The sequence below is a fragment of the Pogoniulus pusillus genome, chromosome 22 (assembly GCF_015220805.1).
Source record: "Pogoniulus pusillus isolate bPogPus1 chromosome 22, bPogPus1.pri, whole genome shotgun sequence".
Classification (NCBI taxonomy): Eukaryota; Metazoa; Chordata; class Aves; order Piciformes; family Lybiidae; genus Pogoniulus; species Pogoniulus pusillus.
The window spans coordinates 19,101,860-19,122,090 of NC_087285.1; the positions used below are offsets into that span (position 1 = coordinate 19,101,860).

Sequence of the window (20,231 nt, forward strand, 5' to 3'; positions counted from 1 at the left end):
GCGGGCTCGCCGGCGTGCGCGGACACGCTGCGGGCCAGCAGGAGGATGCCCACGGTAATCCCACCACCCCACTGCCTGCGCCAGAAGGGATGCGGCGCACGAAAACGACCCTAACACTTCTCATGTCCAGCCTGCGGGGATGAGATGTGGCTGAAGGTCTGTCTGGAGGGCTTGGTTTAGGAAGTATTGCTCTGGGAGGGCTCCTGACATAACGGGAGGCAAGGAAGCAATTTCAGTCAACGGAAATAGGCAGATAAACCAAAAGGAAAGGAAATCGTAGGGATGGAGACACAAAGAATCGCAGACGATTATGGCTGCAAATTGAGGAGAGGCTGAGGGAGCTGGGGTTGCTTAGCCTGGAGAAGAGGAGGCTCAGGGGTGATCTTACTACTGTCTACAACTACCTGAAGGGACATTGTAGCCAGGTGCGGGGTGGCCTCTTCTCCCAGGCAACCAGCAATAGAACAAGGGGACACAGTCTCAAGTTGTGCCGGGGTAGGTATAGGCTGGATGTTAGGAGGAAGTTCTTCACAGAGAGAGTGACTGGCATTGGAATGGGCTGCCCAGGGAGGTGGTGGAGTTGCTGTCCCTGGAGGTCTTCAAGAAAAGCCTGGATAAGGCACTTAGTGCCATGGTCTGGTTGACTGGATAGGGCTGGGTGATAGGTTGGACTGGATGATGTTGGAGGTCTCTTCCAACCTGGTTGATTCTGATTCTATGATTTCCTAACAGGCTGAAGCATCCACTGAGGTCAAAGACTTCTTAATCTTAAAACATTCCACTTCCCTCGCAAGCCTTTTCTCTGAAGACATTGCTTACACACACCAAGGTTACCTGAAAGCTCAGAAAACAAAAAGGCACAACATAGCAAGTTTTGTTCGTTTATTTTCAACTGTGCACTCCTGTAAAAGGTATTAAAGGGATACATATTTTTTTTTTTTCAGCCTTAAACGATTTGCAAACTCAGCCTGAAAACCACTCTCCAGCGGGAACAACTTTCCGAGGCTTGGGCTAACCTCTGTCAGAGTTCTAGCAGAGGAGATTCATGCACACAAGCATTGAGCTAAAAGCCAACAATGAGTAATCAAAGGCCCACGAACCAAACTCTGAGGGGACAATGTGCAGAATCGGCAATCTCCAGCAGTAGTTTTCCACTGCATAATTACTTCTGAGAAAGAAGGAATTTGTTGAATGCTGGGTCTGGCATTTGCGAATACATTCTGGTTTTTTTTAGCAGAATGACCTACTCACTGGAAACAGAAGGCTGCTGGGAAAGGAAGTGCTGTTTATTAACACCAGCCCTGCCATTTTACATGAGGATCAGGTAGCTTTTTGGGTTTCTTGGCCTGTCTTCTGTTTGCAAACACAAAGGAAACCAGTTCCTTTCCTGCTTTAGCTTACAGGCTCCTCTTCAGCACATCTGCTGGAAAGAAGTTCAGTGGCTTTCCTCTGCATTGTCTCCAATTTATTAATCAACACTTCCAGCTCCCTACTGAGTTACAGCCAAATTATAGTCCCCTTGAAGTCCATGGAAGCACTTCCACCGACTTCATTACGACCAGAAACTGCCTCTTGAAGTCTCTGCCAAATCCTTAAGTGCTTTAACTTCAGCGTCGGAGATTTCTTTTTTTATCTTCTTAGCCCTGTTTCTGACACATCATTTTATATGTCTGTGTGTGCACAAACTGCCTTTCTGAAACGACAAATGACCTGAAAAGTGAATGGAAAAGCTTGCCTCCCCCCTCCCCACACCTGTGAATGGCTGCATTTGAGGTCCTGAACGTCTTTTTGACAGGACTATTAAAGAACCCACTTTGAGGGGCCTGGAGCTGTTTGAGGTGCCCAACCAGAGCCTCAGCTCTGCAGACAGCAGGGGTTCAGCTTCCTGGGAAGAGCTTTGGCCTCTTCCAGCTCCAGTCTCTGTTTCAAGGCCACCAGTAAGGCCACTGGTCCGGTGGCTCGTGGGAACGAGATGCAACCATGGAAACAGTGACACTTGAGCGCCAAAAATTCCTGCCTGCGGGAAGTCTGGAGCCAGGGCTTTCACAGGTCAGGCCACTCTCTTCCCCTGACTCCTCTCAGCCAGGACCAGTTTACAGCAGGGCCAAAGTCCGGGCAGGAGGAGAGGTCAAGAGCAGCGTTTCCATTTGCCTTGGCTCTCCAGCTCCCTTTCTGTTTAGTCACTGCCTGAGTTATGAAATCCGTCTGCAGCGTCACCGTGTCTGTGGGTTTCCCATGGGCTGGAGAGGCTATTACCGAGGAGCAGCTGGAATGTTAATTACCCATTAAGGAACTAAATCTGGGGGATTTCTCAAAGCAAATACACATCATCTCTGGCACTGACCCCACCACGGCCTAAGCATCCTTCCCAGACAGGCTGGTGGACACAATCCTTTCGGCCCCACTGAGTACCTCTCCTCCATTCCAGCCTGGAAACATCCTCAGCACTATACTCAGCAGCTTGGACAGCCTGGCTGGAGCTGGCATCTGAGCTCCAGGAACATTATGCAGGGCAGGCAGTTTCCTTGTAGACACACCAGGACTGGTGCAAGGCAAAATGAAATAATTAATCTTGGCAAGTGGAAAAAGCCCCATCCCACAGACAGCCTAGAGGGGCTGGGAGCAGCCTGCCTCCTGGCTGCTTTGGGGCTGAAGGAACACTGAATTTTGAACTGCTGGGTTGTTATTTTAGCCTGTTACCCCTTAAGTGGAGGTTTGCCCTTTGCCTTGCTTGTGGCTTGCGTCTGTTCCAGGCAAACATCCCTAGGCAAGCCTCAAGGAGGACTGTCACAGTCTGCTCTACATTCGTGGCTCCTTGGGGAGAAACCCACCCTGCCTGGCTGAGGCTGCCCACACACCCTTCACTGTTCCCACAGCTCCTTCTCAGGTGGGTGACCCACAGCCAGCATGGCATATGTGGCATGCCACAGGCTGACCTCTGCAGCACTCACCTGCTGTTAGCCCATTCCTGCTCCCCTTCCATCAAATCAGGCCATGGCTGGTGCCACCGGAGCCCCCGGCTGGAATTACAGTAGTCTCGCCAACGTGTATGTTAAAAGCATCTCAGTATTCAAGCAGGAGGATCCCTGACGCAGTGGCCCACAAGGTCGAGCCAGGCGCTACAGAGGCACCCGTGAGCACAGAGAGCTTTCCTGGGAGGCGAGCCCAGCAGAGGAGGGAGCAGGGAGCCTTACAGAGCAAATCTCTTCTCCCTGGTGGCGGCTGAGAGATTTGCATCTTGGAAGGACCTGGGACGCTCGACCAGAGAAAGGAAAAAGGTATCCTCAAAGATGTCAGTCTTGCTGGGCATGTGGATACTTCCCCAAACAAGAGGCAGCACTCCAGAGTTGCAGAGCTGATGTGCACAAGAAGGGGGTCAGAAGTTCTCCATGGCCAGCAGCAGGTAGCGTCAGTCAAGCAGAGCTGCTGGACCCTCCCTGCAGATAGGTCTTCAGGCCTTTGGTCTGTGCAGCCTCACTGGTGGGACCAATACAAGGAACCTCCCTGCTACATCCCCTTCTCCTTCTCTTAATGCAGCTCCTGGGTGCAAATCTGAAGGCAAATCAACCTCCCCCATGCAGGCACCCACGGGTGGGCTCCTGCTCTGTCACTCATGACCCAGTCCCACATGGCTCAGTGCTCTCTGCTTCCCTGGAGAGCCAAGCCAGGCGGCTAGGCATTGGCAAGGAGGGCAGGATCTGGCCCAGGAAGCATATCACAAGTGCTATAAAATCAAGTTCTACCTGCCTTTTTTCCCAAAGGTCTTTGATGTTTGCCATCTCTCCCCTTCTGAACACTTCTGAAGTCACTTGGAAGCAGAAAATATTTGCTTGCTGGACCATCTAAATGTGAAACGTTACAAATCTGCATTCTGTCTGCTGTAGGGGAGGAACAGACCTCCCCCAGCAGTTGTGCTGGGAGGCAGGCCCTGCACCATTGCTCACAGCTGCAAAGTCTACACCATTCACATCAGCTGCCCGAGTTCCCAGCAGACATTTGCCTGCACTGAAAGCTCTCCCATTAGCTCCTAAAGAGAATCACAGACTTGTTTGGGTTAGCATCACCACGTCCAACTGTTAACCCAGCATAGCCAAGTTTACCACTAAGCCATGTCTCTAAGCACCGTATCTGCAGATCTTTACAATTCCTTCAGGGGTGGTGACTCCACCACTTCTCTGTGCCTCCTGGTCCAGGGCTTGGCAACCCTTTCAGTGAAGAAATTTTTCCTAGTATCCAACTTAAACCACCTTTGGCACAACCTGAGGCCATTTCCTCATGTCCTATTGCTTGTTACCTGGAAGAGACCAATCCTCATCTCACTCAAACCTCCTTTCAAAGGACAAGGTCTCTCCTGAGTCTCTACACCAAACAACCCCAGCTCCCTCAGCCAATTCTAGAGAAAATAATCCAGAATTCCACACAGAAGCAACCAGCTTGGAAGAGACCTCCAAGATCATCCAGTCCAACCTATCCAATCGACTAGACCATGGCACTAAGTGCCTCATCCAGTCTTTCCTTGAACACCTCCGTGTTCAAACCACTCTATGCATCCCCTTATACGTCAATTCACACACATCTCCTCACCGTTAGGTCTCCTGCCTGAGCTCACGGCAGGAAGAAGCAGCTGCCCGGACGCCCACAGGCGCTCGCCGTGCTCAGCCGATCTGACACCCGACGGCAGAGGGAGGGGGAAAGGCCTGCGCCCTGACCGGGCTCCAGCTGAGCCCCAGCGGCGCTGACCGCGGGTGCGCGGCGGGAGGAGGCAGGCCGTGTGCTGCCATTGCACTGACTGTCCTCCAGCTGCTTTTTACACCGTGCCCAGCCCGCGTCGCAAAGCTCTCCTAGCACGGCGCTGTCAGGACCGCCCCGGCCCCGCCGCCCCGGCACCGCCCTGGGGCGGGACCCGCGGCAAGCGGCGGCCGCCGCCATCTCGAGGAGGGAGCCGGGAGGCCGGGACCTGCCATCTTGGGGAGGTCAGCTGGGTTTGCCCCCGGCAGCGCCGCTCACGGTTTCAGGGCGGCGCCCGGCGCGGCGGGATCGAAGCCGAAAGCAGGACTGGGGCAAAGCCCCGCGGCTGCGGCCGGGAAGACACCGCCTGCCCCGCGGCCGCTGCTGAGCATCTCTTCCGGGTGAGCGGCGGCGACCTCCGCCCCTTGACCCTGCCACTTCCTTTCCAGCAGCAGCCGCCGGAGCAGACGCATAGGTGAGCGTGGGACCCCGGTGCCATCCGTCGCCATCCGCCCGCCCGCCGCTTCCCCCGGCCTTCCCGCTTGTCTCCCACCCTTTCGGGCCCGGGGCTTCGCGGGGCAGCGCTCCCGGCCCGGGAGAGGCGCGCCCGGCGGAGCGGGGCGCTAGGCCGCGGGCGAGCCGGGCACTGGCGTAGCCGAACGCCCGAGGAAGGCCCAGCGGGTTTCGTAGAGGGTGAAGGGTGGCCCGACCTGGAGGAGCGGAGAGGCCGGGCCGGGGGTAGGGCCGCGGCTCCGTGCTCGGGCTTAGGGCCCGGCGGCGGTGCGAGCCTGCTCCTGCTCGCTGGCCCCTGGACGCTCGGGCCTGTGTCCGGTGCCATTTAAGAACAGCCGGAATCGGTTTTCTGCGGTCAGTGTCGTCGTTACGGCTCCCAGGGCTCAGCGGTCGCTCGCTCGTGTTTCTATTGCAGGGCTTTATGGGCTCTAGCTGGGAGCAGAAATGGCTGTGGAGCCCTTAGCTGCCTGTGTCCGATGTGTCTCTTGTCAGAGGGCAGTCGGTGCTCGGAGCTGTTTGCTGTGGGTGAAAGTAGGTCGTGCTTGGGCTGATCTCTTTAGTGAAGTCATGAGACTTTTCTCTGGCGTCGGACGCCCGTTGTAGCTGGTAGTTGACAGGGGAGGGCAATGGGGAACCATCCTCCCGTGCTCAGGGGTAGGCGCAGGTTTCCCAGCCACTGAACCAAGCGGTGTGGCCGCTGCTTCCTTCCAGAACTCGGGGTGCAGGCTTCAGAGGCAGCAGATAACCCTAGGCTGATTCCAGGGACGTGGGTAAGAAACCAGTAACATGGAGGAGCCCAAGCTGCTAACATGAAAGGTGCAGAGTCAGAGCTTCATGACAGCATCTGGATCATTATTAACTGTTTGGTTGGAGATTTTCTTTCCATAAAGCCATGTAAATGAGCAGTGGGAAGCTCTTGCCATTGCTGATTGCTAAGGGAAGAGATTTCCTCATGCTCTGCTGGGGCTTATGACAAGTCCCCTCGTGTCCTGACATTACCATCTGCATTTTTACAGCTGTAAGTTCTAAGGGTCACACACACACAATCAACGAGGTTGGAAAAGACCTCCAGGATCATCGAGTCCAACCTATCACCCAACCCTTCCAATCAACTAAACCGTGGTACCAAGTACCTCATCCAGTCTCCAATATTACAACAGTTATTATTAAGCAGGGTTCATTCTATTATTGATCTTCAGTATAAGAAAAATACTTTAGTGAGAAGGAGATCTGGCTGAAGAACTGTGCAGGTATAACGGATAAACATTCTGAAATGCATCATGTGGCACCAAAATTTGACCTAAAAAGGGCAACCAAAAAAAGAGGTCATCATCAATGTTGCTAATTTCAAACAAAGACCTGATGAGGCACTTAATGCCATGATCCAGTTGATTGGGCAAGTCTGGGTGATTGCTTGGGCTGGATGATCCTGGAGGTCTCTTCCAACCTGGCTGATCCTATGATGTCTTGCTTGGAAAAAGGTTGCATAAAGCATAACAAGAGGAGGCTGAGAAAGCCAGCATCACTTCTTTCTTTTTGCTGCTTAGAAATGGCACCTCGTAAGGGCAAGGAGAAGAAGGAAGAGCAGGTCATCAGCTTGGGACCTCAGGTTGCTGAAGGAGAAAATGTGTTTGGCGTTTGCCATATCTTCGCTTCCTTCAATGACACTTTTGTCCATGTGACTGATCTTTCTGGCAAGTAAGTATGGAACAGCAGCCACCTCCCTGCAGTGCTCCTTTGGCTTCCAGAACAAAGGTTCCACCCAAGTGGGCTACGGGCTGGGGACAGAGTGGCTGGAGAGCAGCCAGGAAGAAAGGGACCTGGTGGTACTAGTAGATAGTAGCTGAACATGAGGCAGCAGTGTGCCCAGGTGGGCAGCAGAGCCAATGGCATCCTGGCCTGGCTCAGGAACAGTGTGGCCAGCAGGACACGGGAGGTTCTTCTGCCCCTGTGCTCAGCACTGGTCAGGCCACACCTTGAGTGCTGTGTCCAGTTCTGGGCTCCTCAACTCAAGAGAAGTATTGAGGTGCTGGAAGGTGTCCAGAGAAGGGCAGCAAGGCTGGGGAGAGGCCTGGAGCCCAGCCCTGTGAGGAGAGGCTGAGGGAGCTGGGGGTGTGCAGCCTGCAGAAGAGGAGGCTCAGGGCAGAGCTCATTGCTGTCTGCAAGTACCTGAAGGGAGGTAGCCAGGTGGGGCCGGTCTCTTCTGCCAGGCAAGCAGCAACAGAACAAAGGACACAGTCTCAAGCTGTACCAGGAGAGGTCTAGGGTGGATATTAGGAGGAAGCTGTTGTCAGAGAGAGTGATTGGCATTGGAATGGGCTGCCCAGGGAGGTGGTGGAGTTTCTGTCCCTGGAGGAGTTCAAGCAAAGCCTGGCTGAGGCACTTAGTGCCATGGTCTGGTTGACTGGACAGGGCTGGGTGCTAGGTTGGCCTGGATGATCTTGGAGGTCTCTTCCAACCTTGTTGATTCTGTGATGTCCTCGAGTTCCTGCTGATGCTGTGTGTGTGTGAGTGCAGCCTGGATGGCTTGGTGTGCTGCTCTGGCAAGTGTTGTCCTCAAGGTGCTGGGTTGCAGCTTAGTCTGTAACGTTCAAAATAGTGGGTTCAGTCTGAATCCAAAAGCTGATTTGTGGGGAGGAAAGACTTTGAGTGCCTTCTTGTGTAGGGAAACCATCTGCCGTGTGACTGGTGGCATGAAGGTGAAGGCAGACAGAGATGAGTCTTCTCCCTATGCGGCTATGCTGGCAGCCCAGGATGTTGCCCAGAGGTGCAAGGAGCTGGGCATCACTGCCCTGCACATCAAGCTGCGTGCCACCGGTGGAAATCGGTAGGTTGGAGGGGTAGTGTTCCCAGAGGGGGTGTGGGTGGTCTCAGAACCCTGCCATATTGCACCACTGCCTCTGTTGGGAAGGTGGATACGCCCTGTGGGCTTTGCTGTAGGCTTGACCTGCAGGGTGCCACTCAGTGTGGTTACCAGCTGATGTCATCTCAACTGAGCCCCTAGAGCTCATTCTGCAAGGATGTCATCTGTTGACTGGAATTGGGCTGTGCTCTCCCTAACAAAGTGGTGGATGGGGAGGTGTTGTGGAATTTGTACAGTGCCTGGCTGATGGCTGATGATGGGTGGGTTGGGTCTGGTCACAGAAGGAAGGGGAGGCTGAGGACAGGAGGAGGCTAAATTCTGGTATCTGGATGTTTTGAGGTGGGGGAGCTGAATTTTTTTTTTAGTGTTGTCAATTGTTTGTGATCTGTGTACATCTTCACTTATGGGATTGTTGGTTCTGACTTTTCTCCTCAGGACCAAGACTCCTGGACCTGGTGCCCAGTCAGCCCTGAGGGCTCTGGCCCGATCTGGAATGAAGATTGGCCGCATTGGTGAGTGCTGGGGAAAGCCATGGCTGGGCCTCTGTGATGTGCTGTCAGTGCAGACCTTAGCTGCTTAAAAAAACAAAACACCAACCAAAAACTTGTTTTGAGAGATTATTTAATAAGAGGAGCTCTGTAGACATGTGCCTTATGGTGTGATGATTTACCTCTGGAGTGTTATCCTTGGCCTCTGCCAGATGGCACTGAAGGTAGGATTTAATTAAGCAGATCCTCAAAGTGAGGATTCAGCAGGAGGTGGTGGTGTGAGCAGGCTGGAGACACCAAGTGTGTCTGCAGGACAAACCCAGCTGCACGGCAGGGTGCTGATGCTTCTCTGACTTAACAGCCTTTGTGTAGAGCTGTTGGGTCACTGACAAAGTGCTGTGGTGGGCTCCTGTAGCTCCGTGCTAATGGAGCTCCTCCAGCTGCTCGAGGGACAGCTCAAACCCTGCTGAGTCAGGAGGAGCAGCAGTGCTGGCTGCTCTGGAAGTTACTGCCAGCACCCCATTTCTGTGGAAGTGCTGTGACTGCTGAGTTTCAGGGGAGTGGGAGATGGGGATTTTGGCTTCCTAAGCAGGAAATCCCTGGGTGCCCAACCTGTGGTGAGTGGTTTGCAAGTGTCTGCACTCCCTTGGGGTGTCTCTCCCTGCCTGTGCATGACTGAGTGAGAAGGGGTGGCTGCTGGACGCTGGAGTGACTACTGGGGTTGGTGGCTGTGCCCAGTTGGTTTCTTGGGGTACCTCTGGAAGGTAATGGTGTGTTTTGTGTTCTCCCTGCAGAGGATGTCACCCCCATACCCTCTGACAGCACTCGCAGGAAGGGTGGCCGCCGTGGCCGTCGTCTGTGAAGAAGGCTGCACCTGTTGTTATTAAAGCTGTCTTTTAAACCCCTTCCCAGCTGCCTCTTTTCTTGCACAGGTGTGCTCAGGAGCTGAGCAGCTTCCATTTAGTCACGTCCATGAATGGCTTTGGGTTGGGGTGGTTGTGAGTCCTGCTGCAGCAGAAGGGATTTGAATATACATAGGAACCTACTGCAGCAGAGTTTTAGAATTACAGACTGGTTTGGGGTTGGAAGGGACCTTCAAAGGCCATCTGGTCCAACCCCCCTTGGCAGTGAGCAAGAACATCTTCAACTAGATCAGGTTTCTCAGAGCTCTGTCCAACCTGATGGGATCTGCCTGCTCTGGGCAGCTTGTGCCTGTGTTTTACCACCTTCATCTTAAGTTCTTTAGATCAGAAGATCTGTGAGCAGTACAATAGCTGAGAAGTGTGGTTTAAGAGATGGAAATTCAGCATGCACATGGTGTTGGGGTTCTACACACTGGTGGTTGAAACAACTGTGACTTCTACCATGAGAGAGAGATGATGTCACTGTTCTTCCTGTGCAGTGGTGATGCCAGCCCTCATGCAGTGGTGCCTCTTTTGTCATGGGTCTCTGCTGTGATCTCCCAAGCAGTGTGGTGGGTGGGAGCTCCTGCTATAGATTGTGCATTGCCTTGTCAGTTGCAGTTGAGTGAGCTCGTTTGGAGCTGGTGAAGTGTTTGTCCAGGAGTGCTTGTGGGCAGGTGTAAGGGATGATTATTTGCCAGGACTGGGTGAGAAAGCTGTATTCTTTGCATGGCAAATAGGCATAGTCCTGGGTGTGATGAACTGTAAAGTGGAGCTGGAAGGTGGTGGTCTGTTTGTCCTGGGCTCTTGGACAAGGAGCCTGAGGTTTGAGAACCTCATGGCTTTTACATAGGCTTTTCCCCACACCCTTGCATCTGAAAGTGCTTCATGGGAGATCCTTTTCACCTGCACCACTCCCAAGCCACCCTGCCCTCATGGCGAAGGCTGCTTTGGCTGCTGATGGTGCAGGAGGCACTCTGCTCTCAACACAGCCTCAGTTGCGCAGTTATTCAGCCTAGCTTGGATCCAGGGTGTGTTGCTCCTGTATTTTAAGTCACTGAGCATATTAAAATGGGATTAGCTCCACTGTAGATGAGACCAAGCTGTTATCTGAAGCTATGGTGTGTCTTGGTCTTCAAGTGAAAGCTACTTGGACACTTGTGGTTTCAAAGTGAGTCACCATCTGTTGGATGTGTCCTTGCTGTGGAGAAGAAAGCTGGGCTGCAAGCAAGCAAAGTGCTGCTGGGCTTCCTGCAAACTTTTGTTTCATGCATGACTTCCCCTTTCTGTGGAAAGATCTGCCTGGATGTATTCCTAAGCCAGGATTTCACTCCATGCAGCCATGGTCCACTGTTTGTTTGTAACTTCACAGGTGGCCATGAAAAGCTGGAGCATAACCTTCCCTTATTGTATTATTTGCAGCTCAAATCACTGTTCTGCTGTATCTACAGTGTTCTCTGTTGAGAAGGAACTGAAAATGTGAAACCAGAAGTGGCCCAAGGCTGAGCTGGGGAGGGAAGAGGGCATAGGAGTGGGAGGTGAAGGTGTATGTGACCAGCAGCCTTGGTCAGTATTCTATATCCTCTTCACACCTGTTGCTGCTCTGGTGTGTGTTACTGTGTCCTGAGTGACATTCATTTGGCTGCTTCACAGAGTGGGGAAAGCTCTAGAGGAACATAAAACCAAGTGCTGGAACTGTATCCAGCTCTGGAGTCCACAGCACAGGAGAGGCAGAATCCTAATGGAATGGGTCCAGAGGAGACCACAAAAATAAGGGAGGGCTGCGAGCCCTCTGCCATGTGGACAGGCTGAGAGAGTCGAGGTTGTTCATCCTGGAGAAGAGAAGGCTTCAGGGAGACTTTACTGTGGCCTTTCAGTACTTAAAAGGGACCTAATAAGGAAGGTGGGGCCAGACTTTTTAGCAGGGCCTGCTGTGATATCATTGAGGCTGTTCCCTGCGTCAGTAGGATGGCCCCCAAGGGGGGAAATGCTGAAGCAGGAATTGAAACGAGAGGCAGGCAAGTCCATGCACAGAGCAGGCTGCCCACACACATCCCAGGGGTGGCTGGAGGGAAAGGCTGTCCTGGCTAAGTGACATGGATGGCTTCCTTGGCTCTTGCCAATTCCTGACCTTGCCCAGCTGGCTTGTCCTAGGAGATACAGCAATTAACGGCATGACCTGCAACCCTCCTGCAGCTGAGTGATGGTCGGGTGGGTGACATGTATGACTCCTACCTTGTGTTTCCCTGGCCGGGGTGTTCATTCCACTGTGGGCATGGGGCTCCTCTTGGGGCTGCAGCACATCTCCAGACCTATAAAGTCCCCAGAGATGAGTCTGTGTTTGCTGGTGAGCTCTTGGGTCTGTCCAGGTCTGATTCTGTGCAGCCAAGGGCATCGCCTCACGGGCGTTTGTTCACCAGATGTCAGGCTGTGCTGGGACTGTGAGGCAGAGGCTGGGCTGGTGATGAAGGGCTTCACGTGAATGCCCACAGGTTGATTTCCATCTCCCTGCCTCAGATAATTGATCTGCTGCCTTAGGTTGAAGTCCCCCCGGGAATGGGCAGGTCTGAGCTGAGTCTTGAGGCTGCTCCTTGTTCCAGATGGTTTCTTTCCCCCCCAGCAGACAGATGGTTTCCCAGCCTCTGGTAATGGTGCTTGTCAGGCTTTTCATGGGCAGCACAAAATACAGAGCCTTGGGGGTGACAGGGTGGTGCTGAGCCTGTGCTGTGTCCAGGGGCCAGCCTCAGGCTGTAGAAGATAGGAAAGGGATAAGGCAGGCTGAAAGGTGCTCTGTAAAAAAAGCTCTGCATCTCCCCAGGACCATCCATTTCCAGACTTAAAACTGCCCAGATGCCACAGCCCTGTGCAGAGGAGGTATGGAGGGGCTGAGTGTGTGAAGAACAGAAGGATTTGATGATCTTAAATGTCTTTTCCATCCCAGATGCTTCTCTGATTGTAAGTCAGTGGAAATGTCTGTGTGTAGAGCAAAGGCTCTGCTGATGCTGGTAGCTGCCAGCTGGGTTTGGAGGCTCAAGGAGCTCAGCCTGCACCTGAGGGTCGAGTGGGGCTCTCCATCCCCCTACCCCCCCCCAAGTTCATTGTTTGAGTTTGTGGCTTGCAGAGCTGGGCTCAGTGAAGACACTGCAGACTTCACTCCCTGAGTTTCTATTCAGACTTAGTTCCCCTTAGGGCTGGGGATGATCACAGAATGTGCCTAGAGCCTGATCCCAGGGCAGGGGGCTTGTGGCACCAGGGTCCACCCAAGCCCTCCAAGTGCCTGCCATGGTCTGAGAGTGAATGAGAGCTGAATATTTTTTGGAAGGCTTTTATGCTCTTTTTTCCCCCTTATTTTCTGTTTTTTTTAGCATCCTGGATGGGTTTTTAACGCAACATCACCTACAAAGCAGCAGCTTAGTTCTGTCCTGAGAACAGCCTCTGGGGTGGAGTAGAGGCAGAGACAGGAGCTGGGGATGCAAGTGGCCTGGGGCAAGGCTGAGGGACGCCCTTGGAGAGGGATCTCTGCAACCCTGGGTCCCCAGGGCTGGGTGGCAGCAGGCTGGGGACAGGACTGGACTCTGAGTACCAATGCCCTTCCCCTGTGCCAGGGCCTCTGATTTCCCACCTGAGAAGCTGGAGCAGCATCCCACCAGCACCTGCTGCTTCTTCAGGAGCAGCATCTGCCAGGGGCTCCTGCCTGCTCCTCGGAGGTGCTTCAGGATCATTGCTGGAGTATCCCTCCCTGCTGGTGGGATGACTCTGAGACTGACCTGGGACAAGAGATGAAGCTGCTGAAGAAGAAACCTGTCCATGCTTGCCCCAGCCTTGCCACTTTCTGTCCCTTGGGCTGTGCTTGGTGAGGTGATGCCTGGGCGGGTTGCTTGTAATCTCACTCGAGTTTCACTTTTGGATGGACAATGGTCACAGCTGGGCCTGCTCTTGGACATGTCTTAGTGCTGGGCATGACAAGCCCCATGGCACAGAGCTGGCACTGGGGATGTATTAGCCCTGTCTTGTCCTTGGGAAACATCACCTAGAATCAGCACTGTGGGGGTCTGCTCTCACCCACCCATTGCTAGTGGGGCCATGGAGTGGGCTGAGGGTCCACACTGCCCCACTCCCACGGGTGCTTTGGGGGCTGCCAACCTTGAGGGACTGCTTCTCCTCTCTTGGCTTTAGAGGTTCAGGTCCTGCCCCCTCTCCCCAGTGCACTGCAGGCAGGGCCAGGGAGATGCTGCAAGGGGGCTTGAAAACACTTGGTGGTCCTGTAGTCCTTATGCCCTCAGTCTGAGAGGTGCTGGCCAAGGACCCCCACCCACGGGGAGTCCGAAGTGAGCCTCAAGGGGGACTTTGCTTTTTCCTGGCAGTGAAGGTGAATGAGGTGAGGGTGCACCCTGAGGACACGACCTCACAGTGGGTCCTGCCCAGCCTTTGGTGTGAGAAGCCCTTCCCGTGGAATCCCACCTCTGCATCCCACCTTCCTCACATTGCCTCCCACCATTCCCAATCACACTTCTACCTCCCACTTTTCCCTCCCTGTACCCCATATCCCACCTCCCGTCCTCCCGGGGGCACTAAAGCCCCCAGGCACTGGGTGTCCCTGGGCTTGGAGTCATGACCTGCCCGTGGGTGGGGGGGTTAGAAATGATACCCCAGGAAGCGCCCACGGTGCTCATGGCCAGAGCCTGTGTTATGTCTGGAGACCTGCTCAGCAGAGCTCTGCCTGGCAACAGCTGATGCAGTGCCAGCAGCCAACGGGGATATTCCGTTTGTGGCCCCTCTCCGCCCCGGGGCGGCAGGGCAGGGTGGGGAGCTGGGGTGGGTATTTCCAGCGGTGGGACTCGGGAGGCTCACTGCTGAGCGGGGTGCTGAGAGCGGAGCCATGGCCGATGAGCAGAGAGACCTCATCTCCGACGCTGCCAGTGTCAGAGACACCCAGAGGTGCTGCTGCTGGGGCTGGGGCCAAGGGGGCATGCAGAGGGCAAAGTGGGAGCGATGAGGACGTGAGGCAAGAGGGGGCATTGCGTGGCCAGGAGGGTGGAAGGGGATGCAAAGGGCAACAGGGGACACCGTATGGCCATGAGGTGGAAGAGGATACAGTTGGGCCAAAGTGGCATGGAGTGGCTCTGGAGCAGGAGACAGGAGGTCACACCGTGGAGCCGCGGGGGCTGTGGGGTGGAAGGGGCTGGGGACGTGGCTGTGGGGCAGGCAGGGACAGGGGGGGTGGCTGTGAGATGGGGGCTTACAGGGTGGCTTTGTGGCCGAGGGTGTCACTCTACCTCTTGGTCGGGTGGGGACATGTGGTGGTGGTGTGGGCAGGTTCGCAGTATGGCTGAGGCGCAGCTGGGTCACAGCAGGTCTGTGGGGCAGGCAGGGAACTGCATGGCCACGGCGCTGGCAGGCTCAGGGTATGGTGGTGGGGCAGGCAGGGACCACCTTTGTGGAGCCACCACCCACCATGTGCCAGCCCGCGCCCGTGTCCCGGCCCCTTGTGCCCCCTGCCAGCGCCGCCCAGCCAATCGCAAGCGCTGCAGCTGTGACATCATCAGTCGCCGGGCAGACTGCGGGCAGCGGGCGCCCGCTCCGCGCTGTGCCGGCTGCAGCCGCCGCAGGGCTGCGCCCGTGGGTTCCCCACCTTGGCGGGCAGCGGAGGCAGGCGGTGCCACTCTAGGGCACTGCTGCACCCCGACAAGGCAGGATGTGGCCCGGGGAGGCCTCAGCAGCACGGAGGGTGACCGCACGGTGCTTGGTTTTGCCTTCTCTTGGCACCTGAAGGCGACGGTGGCACTGTGACACGCCGCCAGCCTGCCCGTGCGCTGCCTGTGCACCTCTGCTTTTTGCACGACCCTCGAACAATTCAGCACCATCCAGCATCCCCTGGCATGTGCCCTCTGCCCCACCCAGGACCAGCAGCGCCTCCAACGGATTCATCGTCCATCATGCCCCGAAAATCCCTTGGCAGCACCCAGCCTACAGCACCCGTGTGCCCACAGGCTCCTCGGGTGCTTCTCCCATGCATCGCCCCCACCTCTTTGCCCACCCAGAGGGTTTCAGTTCCCCAGTGCTGAGGAGGGACCTTCACGCTGAGGGTTTCACTTCTCCAGGCTGGGCGGGGGGGTGGGGGCTGGAATTTGCATTCGTCTGGCTGCGAACTCCCCCGGGAGAGGCAGGGGGTGTGTGAGGGTGGCACAGGAGGGAGTGCCGTGGTCTGCAGGAGGGGTTTTTTGGGGCGGAAAGGACAGGCTGCAAGGACATCAGCTGCTGCTGGAGGCTGAGCTCCTCCTGCGTGTCGTGCAGGTCTGCGGTTGGCCGCAAAGCTGCCCTCTCCGCGCTCTCCGTCCTGGTGGCCCTGCTGATCGTCGGCCAAGCTGTCACCGTCTACTTCGTCTACCAGCAGAATGGGGAGATCAGCAAGCTGACCAAGGCCTCCCAGGCGCTGCAGCTGGAGGCGCTGCAGAGGAAACTGCCTGTCGGTCAGTGCCCCCGCGGGCACCAGAGTGATGGAGGGGGGCGGGCAGAGGGGGTGGGTCCCGTCTGCACCACCCAACCTGGTGCTTCAGCGCTGGTCAGGCCACGCCTTGAGTACTGTGCCCAGTTCTGGACTCGTACATTTAAGAAAGACGTGTCCAGAGAAGGGCAGAAAGGCTGGGGAGGGAGCAGGAGCACAGCCCTGTGAGGAGAGGCTGAGGGAGCTGGGGGTGTGCAGCCTGCAGAAGAGGAGGCTCAGGGCAGAGCTCATTGCTGTCTGCAGCTGCCTGCAGGGAGGCTGTAGCCAGGTGGGGTTGGGCTCTTCTGCCAGGCACCCACTGACAGAACAAGAGGACACAGCCTCAAACTGTACCAGGGCAGGTTTAGGCTGGACATTAGGAAGAAATTCTTCATGGAAAGAGTGATTGGCATTGGAATGGGCTGCCTGGGGAGGTGGTGGAGTCCTCATCCCTGAGATGTTTAAAAGGAGGCTGGATGAGGCACTTAGTGCCAGGGTTTATTTAATGAGAAGGGTTAGGTGGCATTTGGACTCGGTCCTAGAGGTCTCTGGTTAATTCTGTGATTCATGCCATTCTCTCCTTGGCAGGTACCAAGCCAGCAAAGATGAAAATGGCTGTGATGAACACACCTCTGGCCATGAAGGTCCTGCCTGTCGCCCCCATGGCAGACAGACTGGTAAGAATGCCCACCACTGCTTGCCACTGGCTGCTGCCACTGGGGCTTGGTGCCAGCCCTCGTACTCACACTGCCCCTTTGCCTTTCTCCCAAGTACATGGGTCCCCCCAGCAACAAAACCGAGGACCAAGTGAAGCACCTGCTGCTGGTAAGGTTCCCTGCACCCCCACTGACCTACACCTACCCTGCAGGAGCTGAAGGGACCCTCTGCTTCCAGCTTGCTGTCTCTTGGCTGGTTCTGGGGGGCCTCTTGGGGTGTTGGCCTCCTTCAATGTCCATCTGGCTGATAAAAGCAGAGCTTAATGCCCCCCACCCCTCCTTTTATGCTGTCTCACCATGGTTGTCACTCTCCAGCAAGCAGACCCCACAAAGATGTTCCCGGTGCTGAAGGACAGCCTGCTAGACAACCTGAACAGCCTGAAAACCACCATGAAGGATGCAGACTGGAAGGTCAGTGCCTGCTCTGGTCCTGCTTTTCCTCTTCCAGGAAGGGACTAGGGTGTCCTCACCTGGAAAACCAAAGTCCTGTGTGAGTCAGGCTTGGGTTACTCCCACTCCAGGGAAGGTGGTGGTTCTCACAAGCTTCCTTGGCCTGAATTGGAGCCTGCATCACCACTTCCTTGTGGTACACACACCCTTACATGCCAGTTAACATGCTGGTTCCTTTGGTTGCAGTCCTTTGAATCCTGGATGCACAAGTGGCTGCTGTTTGAAATGGCCAAGAACCCTAAGCCAGAGGAGCCCAAGGCAGTCCCAGCAGCAAAAGGTATCAAGAGGACAGGGCTGCCAAGCTGGGGAGGGTTGGGACTGGCCCTTCAGGAGGTGCCAGCACGGGGATTTTGAACCCTCCATCCCCTGCCAGGTCACGAATCTCTTTGGTGGCCTTTAGGCCATCAGAGTCACTACCCCACTGCCTGCAGGGCATTTGGGATGAGCCCAGGTCTGACAAGCTGGAGCCCCATGCTGCATCTTCCGTCCTTGGCTGGCCTGAGCGATTTAGGAAGGGCCCTGTGGGGTGGGGCTCGGTCGCCTTTTAAGTTGAACTGCTTGTGGATGAAAAGCTCCTGCCGAGGCTGCCTGGGCAGAGGGCTCACGGTGTCTCCCCTTTGTTTTTATTGCCCTAGTGCAAACTAAGTGCCAGGCAGAGGCCAGTTTTGGGGGCACCCAGCCGGGCCGCTTCCGCCCACAGTGCGATGAGAACGGCGACTACCTGCCCAAGCAGTGCCACGGTGCCACGGGCTACTGCTGGTGCTGCTACAAAAATGGCACCAAGGTTGAGGGCACTGCCACTCGGGAAAAGCTGGACTGCCCTGGTATGTCACCAAACAGGGGGCTGAGGAGAGAATCCTGCCCCTCCTTGTTTTGTTTGCCAGTAGGGTGAAGGAGAGATGCCAGAGGGAGGAGGGTGACCAAGCTGTAGAGAGCATCCTCACACCTCTCTGGTGTCATCATATTAAGGCTGGAGGACCATAAAAAACACAGCCCTGCCCTTGGGTACCTGCAGTCAAGGTTTTCACCAAGCTCCTCTTGCCCCTAAACCTATGGGTGGGTGCAGGCTCTCCCCTGCTGTCCTTAGAGGGGTGGGGAAACAACAGGGCAGCCTCAAGCATCCATCACCCACATCCTGCTCTCCCTCTGCAGATGTTCCTGCTGCTACCACGGAGCCAGATGAGTTGATGTTCTCTGGAGTGGACATGCTCAAGCTGGGGGCAGAAAAAGGTGAGATTTCAAACGGGATAGGGAAGAGGAAAGCCCTGGGGACTAGGGCAGAGGAAGTGGTGGGGCCAGGGTATGTAGAAATCCACTCCTAAAGGCCAGGGCAGCACCAAAGCGCTGCTGATCAGAGGTTGTGGTGTAAACATACCACAAGCAGCCTGGGCTTTGGGAAATGCTGAGCTGCCTTACTGACTCCTTCCTCTCTTTCCTCCACAGTTGAGTAGAAGATGCCAGCCAAGGCTTCTCCTCCAGCATCCCAGCTCACCTGGTTTATTCCAATTGCTCTTTCATTTCCGCTCTCACACTGCTTTCCCGAGGCAACTAACAGCAGGCACCCCTGTGAACCCCTGCCCCTCCAGGCATCACCTGCAACCCTGCTGCAGGGCACCAGACAGGGCTGACCTGCCACCAGGACCAGTGCTAGAGAAGAAGTGTTTCCTCAGAGGGTGGGTAAGGCAGGTTGGGAAGTGATTGAATCAGCGTCAGTCCCACAGCTCCTGTCCCTTTTGCCCCTCGGCAGCCCCCAGGCTGAAGAATGAGCTGCTTGTGCTTTCTTATGCTCAATCAACATTAAAAGCAGCAAAACAACCTCCACCACCTTCTTAATTGACACAGGTAGAAGCTCCATTAGATGAGTGGAGTTGAGTGGTTTATTGTGGAGTGCTGAGTTTTGACGATGGGACATTCACCTTCAGCTTCTGCCTTTAGGCTGGAGAGCAACTGCAGTAGTGGAAAGCAGTGGGCAGAAGGGTTCTAGTTCTGAATCTATCTAGTAGTTCCTTTATAAACGACCTCACAAGCTACTGATCTCAAATAAACTTCTGAATAAAGCCTTGTAAGCAACTCCAGCAGGGCAGTACTGGCAAAGAGGCTGCAGCTGTTGGAGGTTAAAAATAAATCAGTGGGAAAAAGAAATTTCTGAAGGGCACTTGGATGCCTGTGTCCCCTCTTCAGGTCCATCCATATTCTTTGCCCATCACTTGCCCAATCTCCCCTGCACCTTGGGGGTCTCCCTTCACCCCAGCATAGCCTGAGAGGCTAAGTCAACTTTTAAGTGAGTTGTGGGTGCCAAGAGCCATCTCTGGGCTACAAGAACAGCTGTGAGAGAGCTCTACAATCTGCAGCAGAGCCATGCTGCACAGTGTGGAATAGAGTGTGAGGGGATCCCATCCCTTTTCCCTCACCTCCTAAATCCTGGGAATACACTGAGAAGACCAGGCAGAAATCCAGGACAAGATGCAGAGTGGTCTGACCAGGATGAAGTCTGCTGGACTTCAACAAGGCCTTTGACACTGCCTGCCACAAGCTCCTGGCACAGCTGGCAGCTCATGGCTTGGACAGATTCATGAACTGGCTGGAGGGCTGGGCCCAGAGAGAGGTGGTGAACGGTGCCACATCCAGCTGGCAGCTGTCACCAGTGGTGTCCCCCAGGGATCAGTGCTGGGCCTGATCAAGTTAAATATCTTTATTGATGATCTGGACCAGTGGATTGAGTCCAGCATCAGTAAGTTTGCAGATGACATCAAGCTAGGAGCAGGTGTTGCTCTGTTGGAGGGTAGGAGAGCGTTGCAGAGGGACCTGGACAGGCTGGATGGGTGGACAGAGGCCAATGGGATGAGATTGAACAAGGCCAAGTGCAGGGTTCTGCACTTTGGTCACAACAACCACAAGAAGTGCTACAGGCTGAGGACAGAGTGGCTGAGAGCAGCCAGGCAGAGAGAGACCTGGGGGTGCTGGTAGATAATAGCTGGACATGAGCCAGTAGTGTGCTCAGGACTGCAAATGGCATCCTGGCCTGTATCAGGAACAGTGTGGCCAGTAGGCAAGGGAGGTTATTCTGCCCCTGGACTCAGCACTGGT

At 55.1% G+C, this 20,231-nt stretch overlaps 2 protein-coding genes and 1 long non-coding RNA gene across 5 annotated transcripts; 2 read left to right on the forward strand and 1 right to left on the reverse strand.

The window, feature by feature from the left end:
• Positions 1-868: 868 nt before the first annotated feature.
• Positions 869-4,948, reverse strand: LOC135185368 (uncharacterized). Its single transcript, XR_010306465.1, has 2 exons — positions 2,952-4,948; positions 869-2,266 (listed from the first exon to the last, which is right to left on the reverse strand). It is a non-coding gene; the product is annotated as an uncharacterized LOC135185368 (long non-coding RNA).
• Positions 4,949-5,110: 162 nt separating this feature from the next.
• On the forward strand, positions 5,111-9,500 carry RPS14 (ribosomal protein S14). Of its 2 annotated transcripts, none has more exons than XM_064162061.1 (5): positions 5,111-5,203; positions 6,789-6,939; positions 7,907-8,068; positions 8,540-8,616; positions 9,387-9,500. In XM_064162061.1, the coding sequence occupies exons 2-5, from the start codon at positions 6,791-6,793 to the stop codon at positions 9,452-9,454; spliced, it is 456 nt and encodes a 151-aa protein (XP_064018131.1). In that variant the 5' UTR covers positions 5,111-5,203; positions 6,789-6,790; the 3' UTR covers positions 9,455-9,500. The 2 variants fall into 2 exon arrangements, with proteins under 2 accessions (XP_064018131.1, XP_064018132.1); XM_064162062.1 differs by lacking the exon at positions 5,111-5,203 and adding an exon at positions 5,501-5,595.
• Positions 9,501-14,331: 4,831 nt separating this feature from the next.
• On the forward strand, positions 14,332-19,286 carry CD74 (CD74 molecule). Of its 2 annotated transcripts, XM_064162063.1 has the most exons (9): positions 14,332-14,432; positions 15,789-15,964; positions 16,567-16,655; positions 16,750-16,803; positions 17,010-17,105; positions 17,331-17,421; positions 17,780-17,968; positions 18,297-18,374; positions 18,588-19,286. In XM_064162063.1, exons 1-9 carry the CDS (start codon positions 14,374-14,376, stop codon positions 18,593-18,595), a joined length of 840 nt encoding a protein of 279 aa, XP_064018133.1. In that variant the 5' UTR covers positions 14,332-14,373; the 3' UTR covers positions 18,596-19,286. The 2 variants fall into 2 exon arrangements, with proteins under 2 accessions (XP_064018133.1, XP_064018134.1); XM_064162064.1 differs by lacking the exon at positions 17,780-17,968.
• Positions 19,287-20,231: the final 945 nt, after the last annotated feature.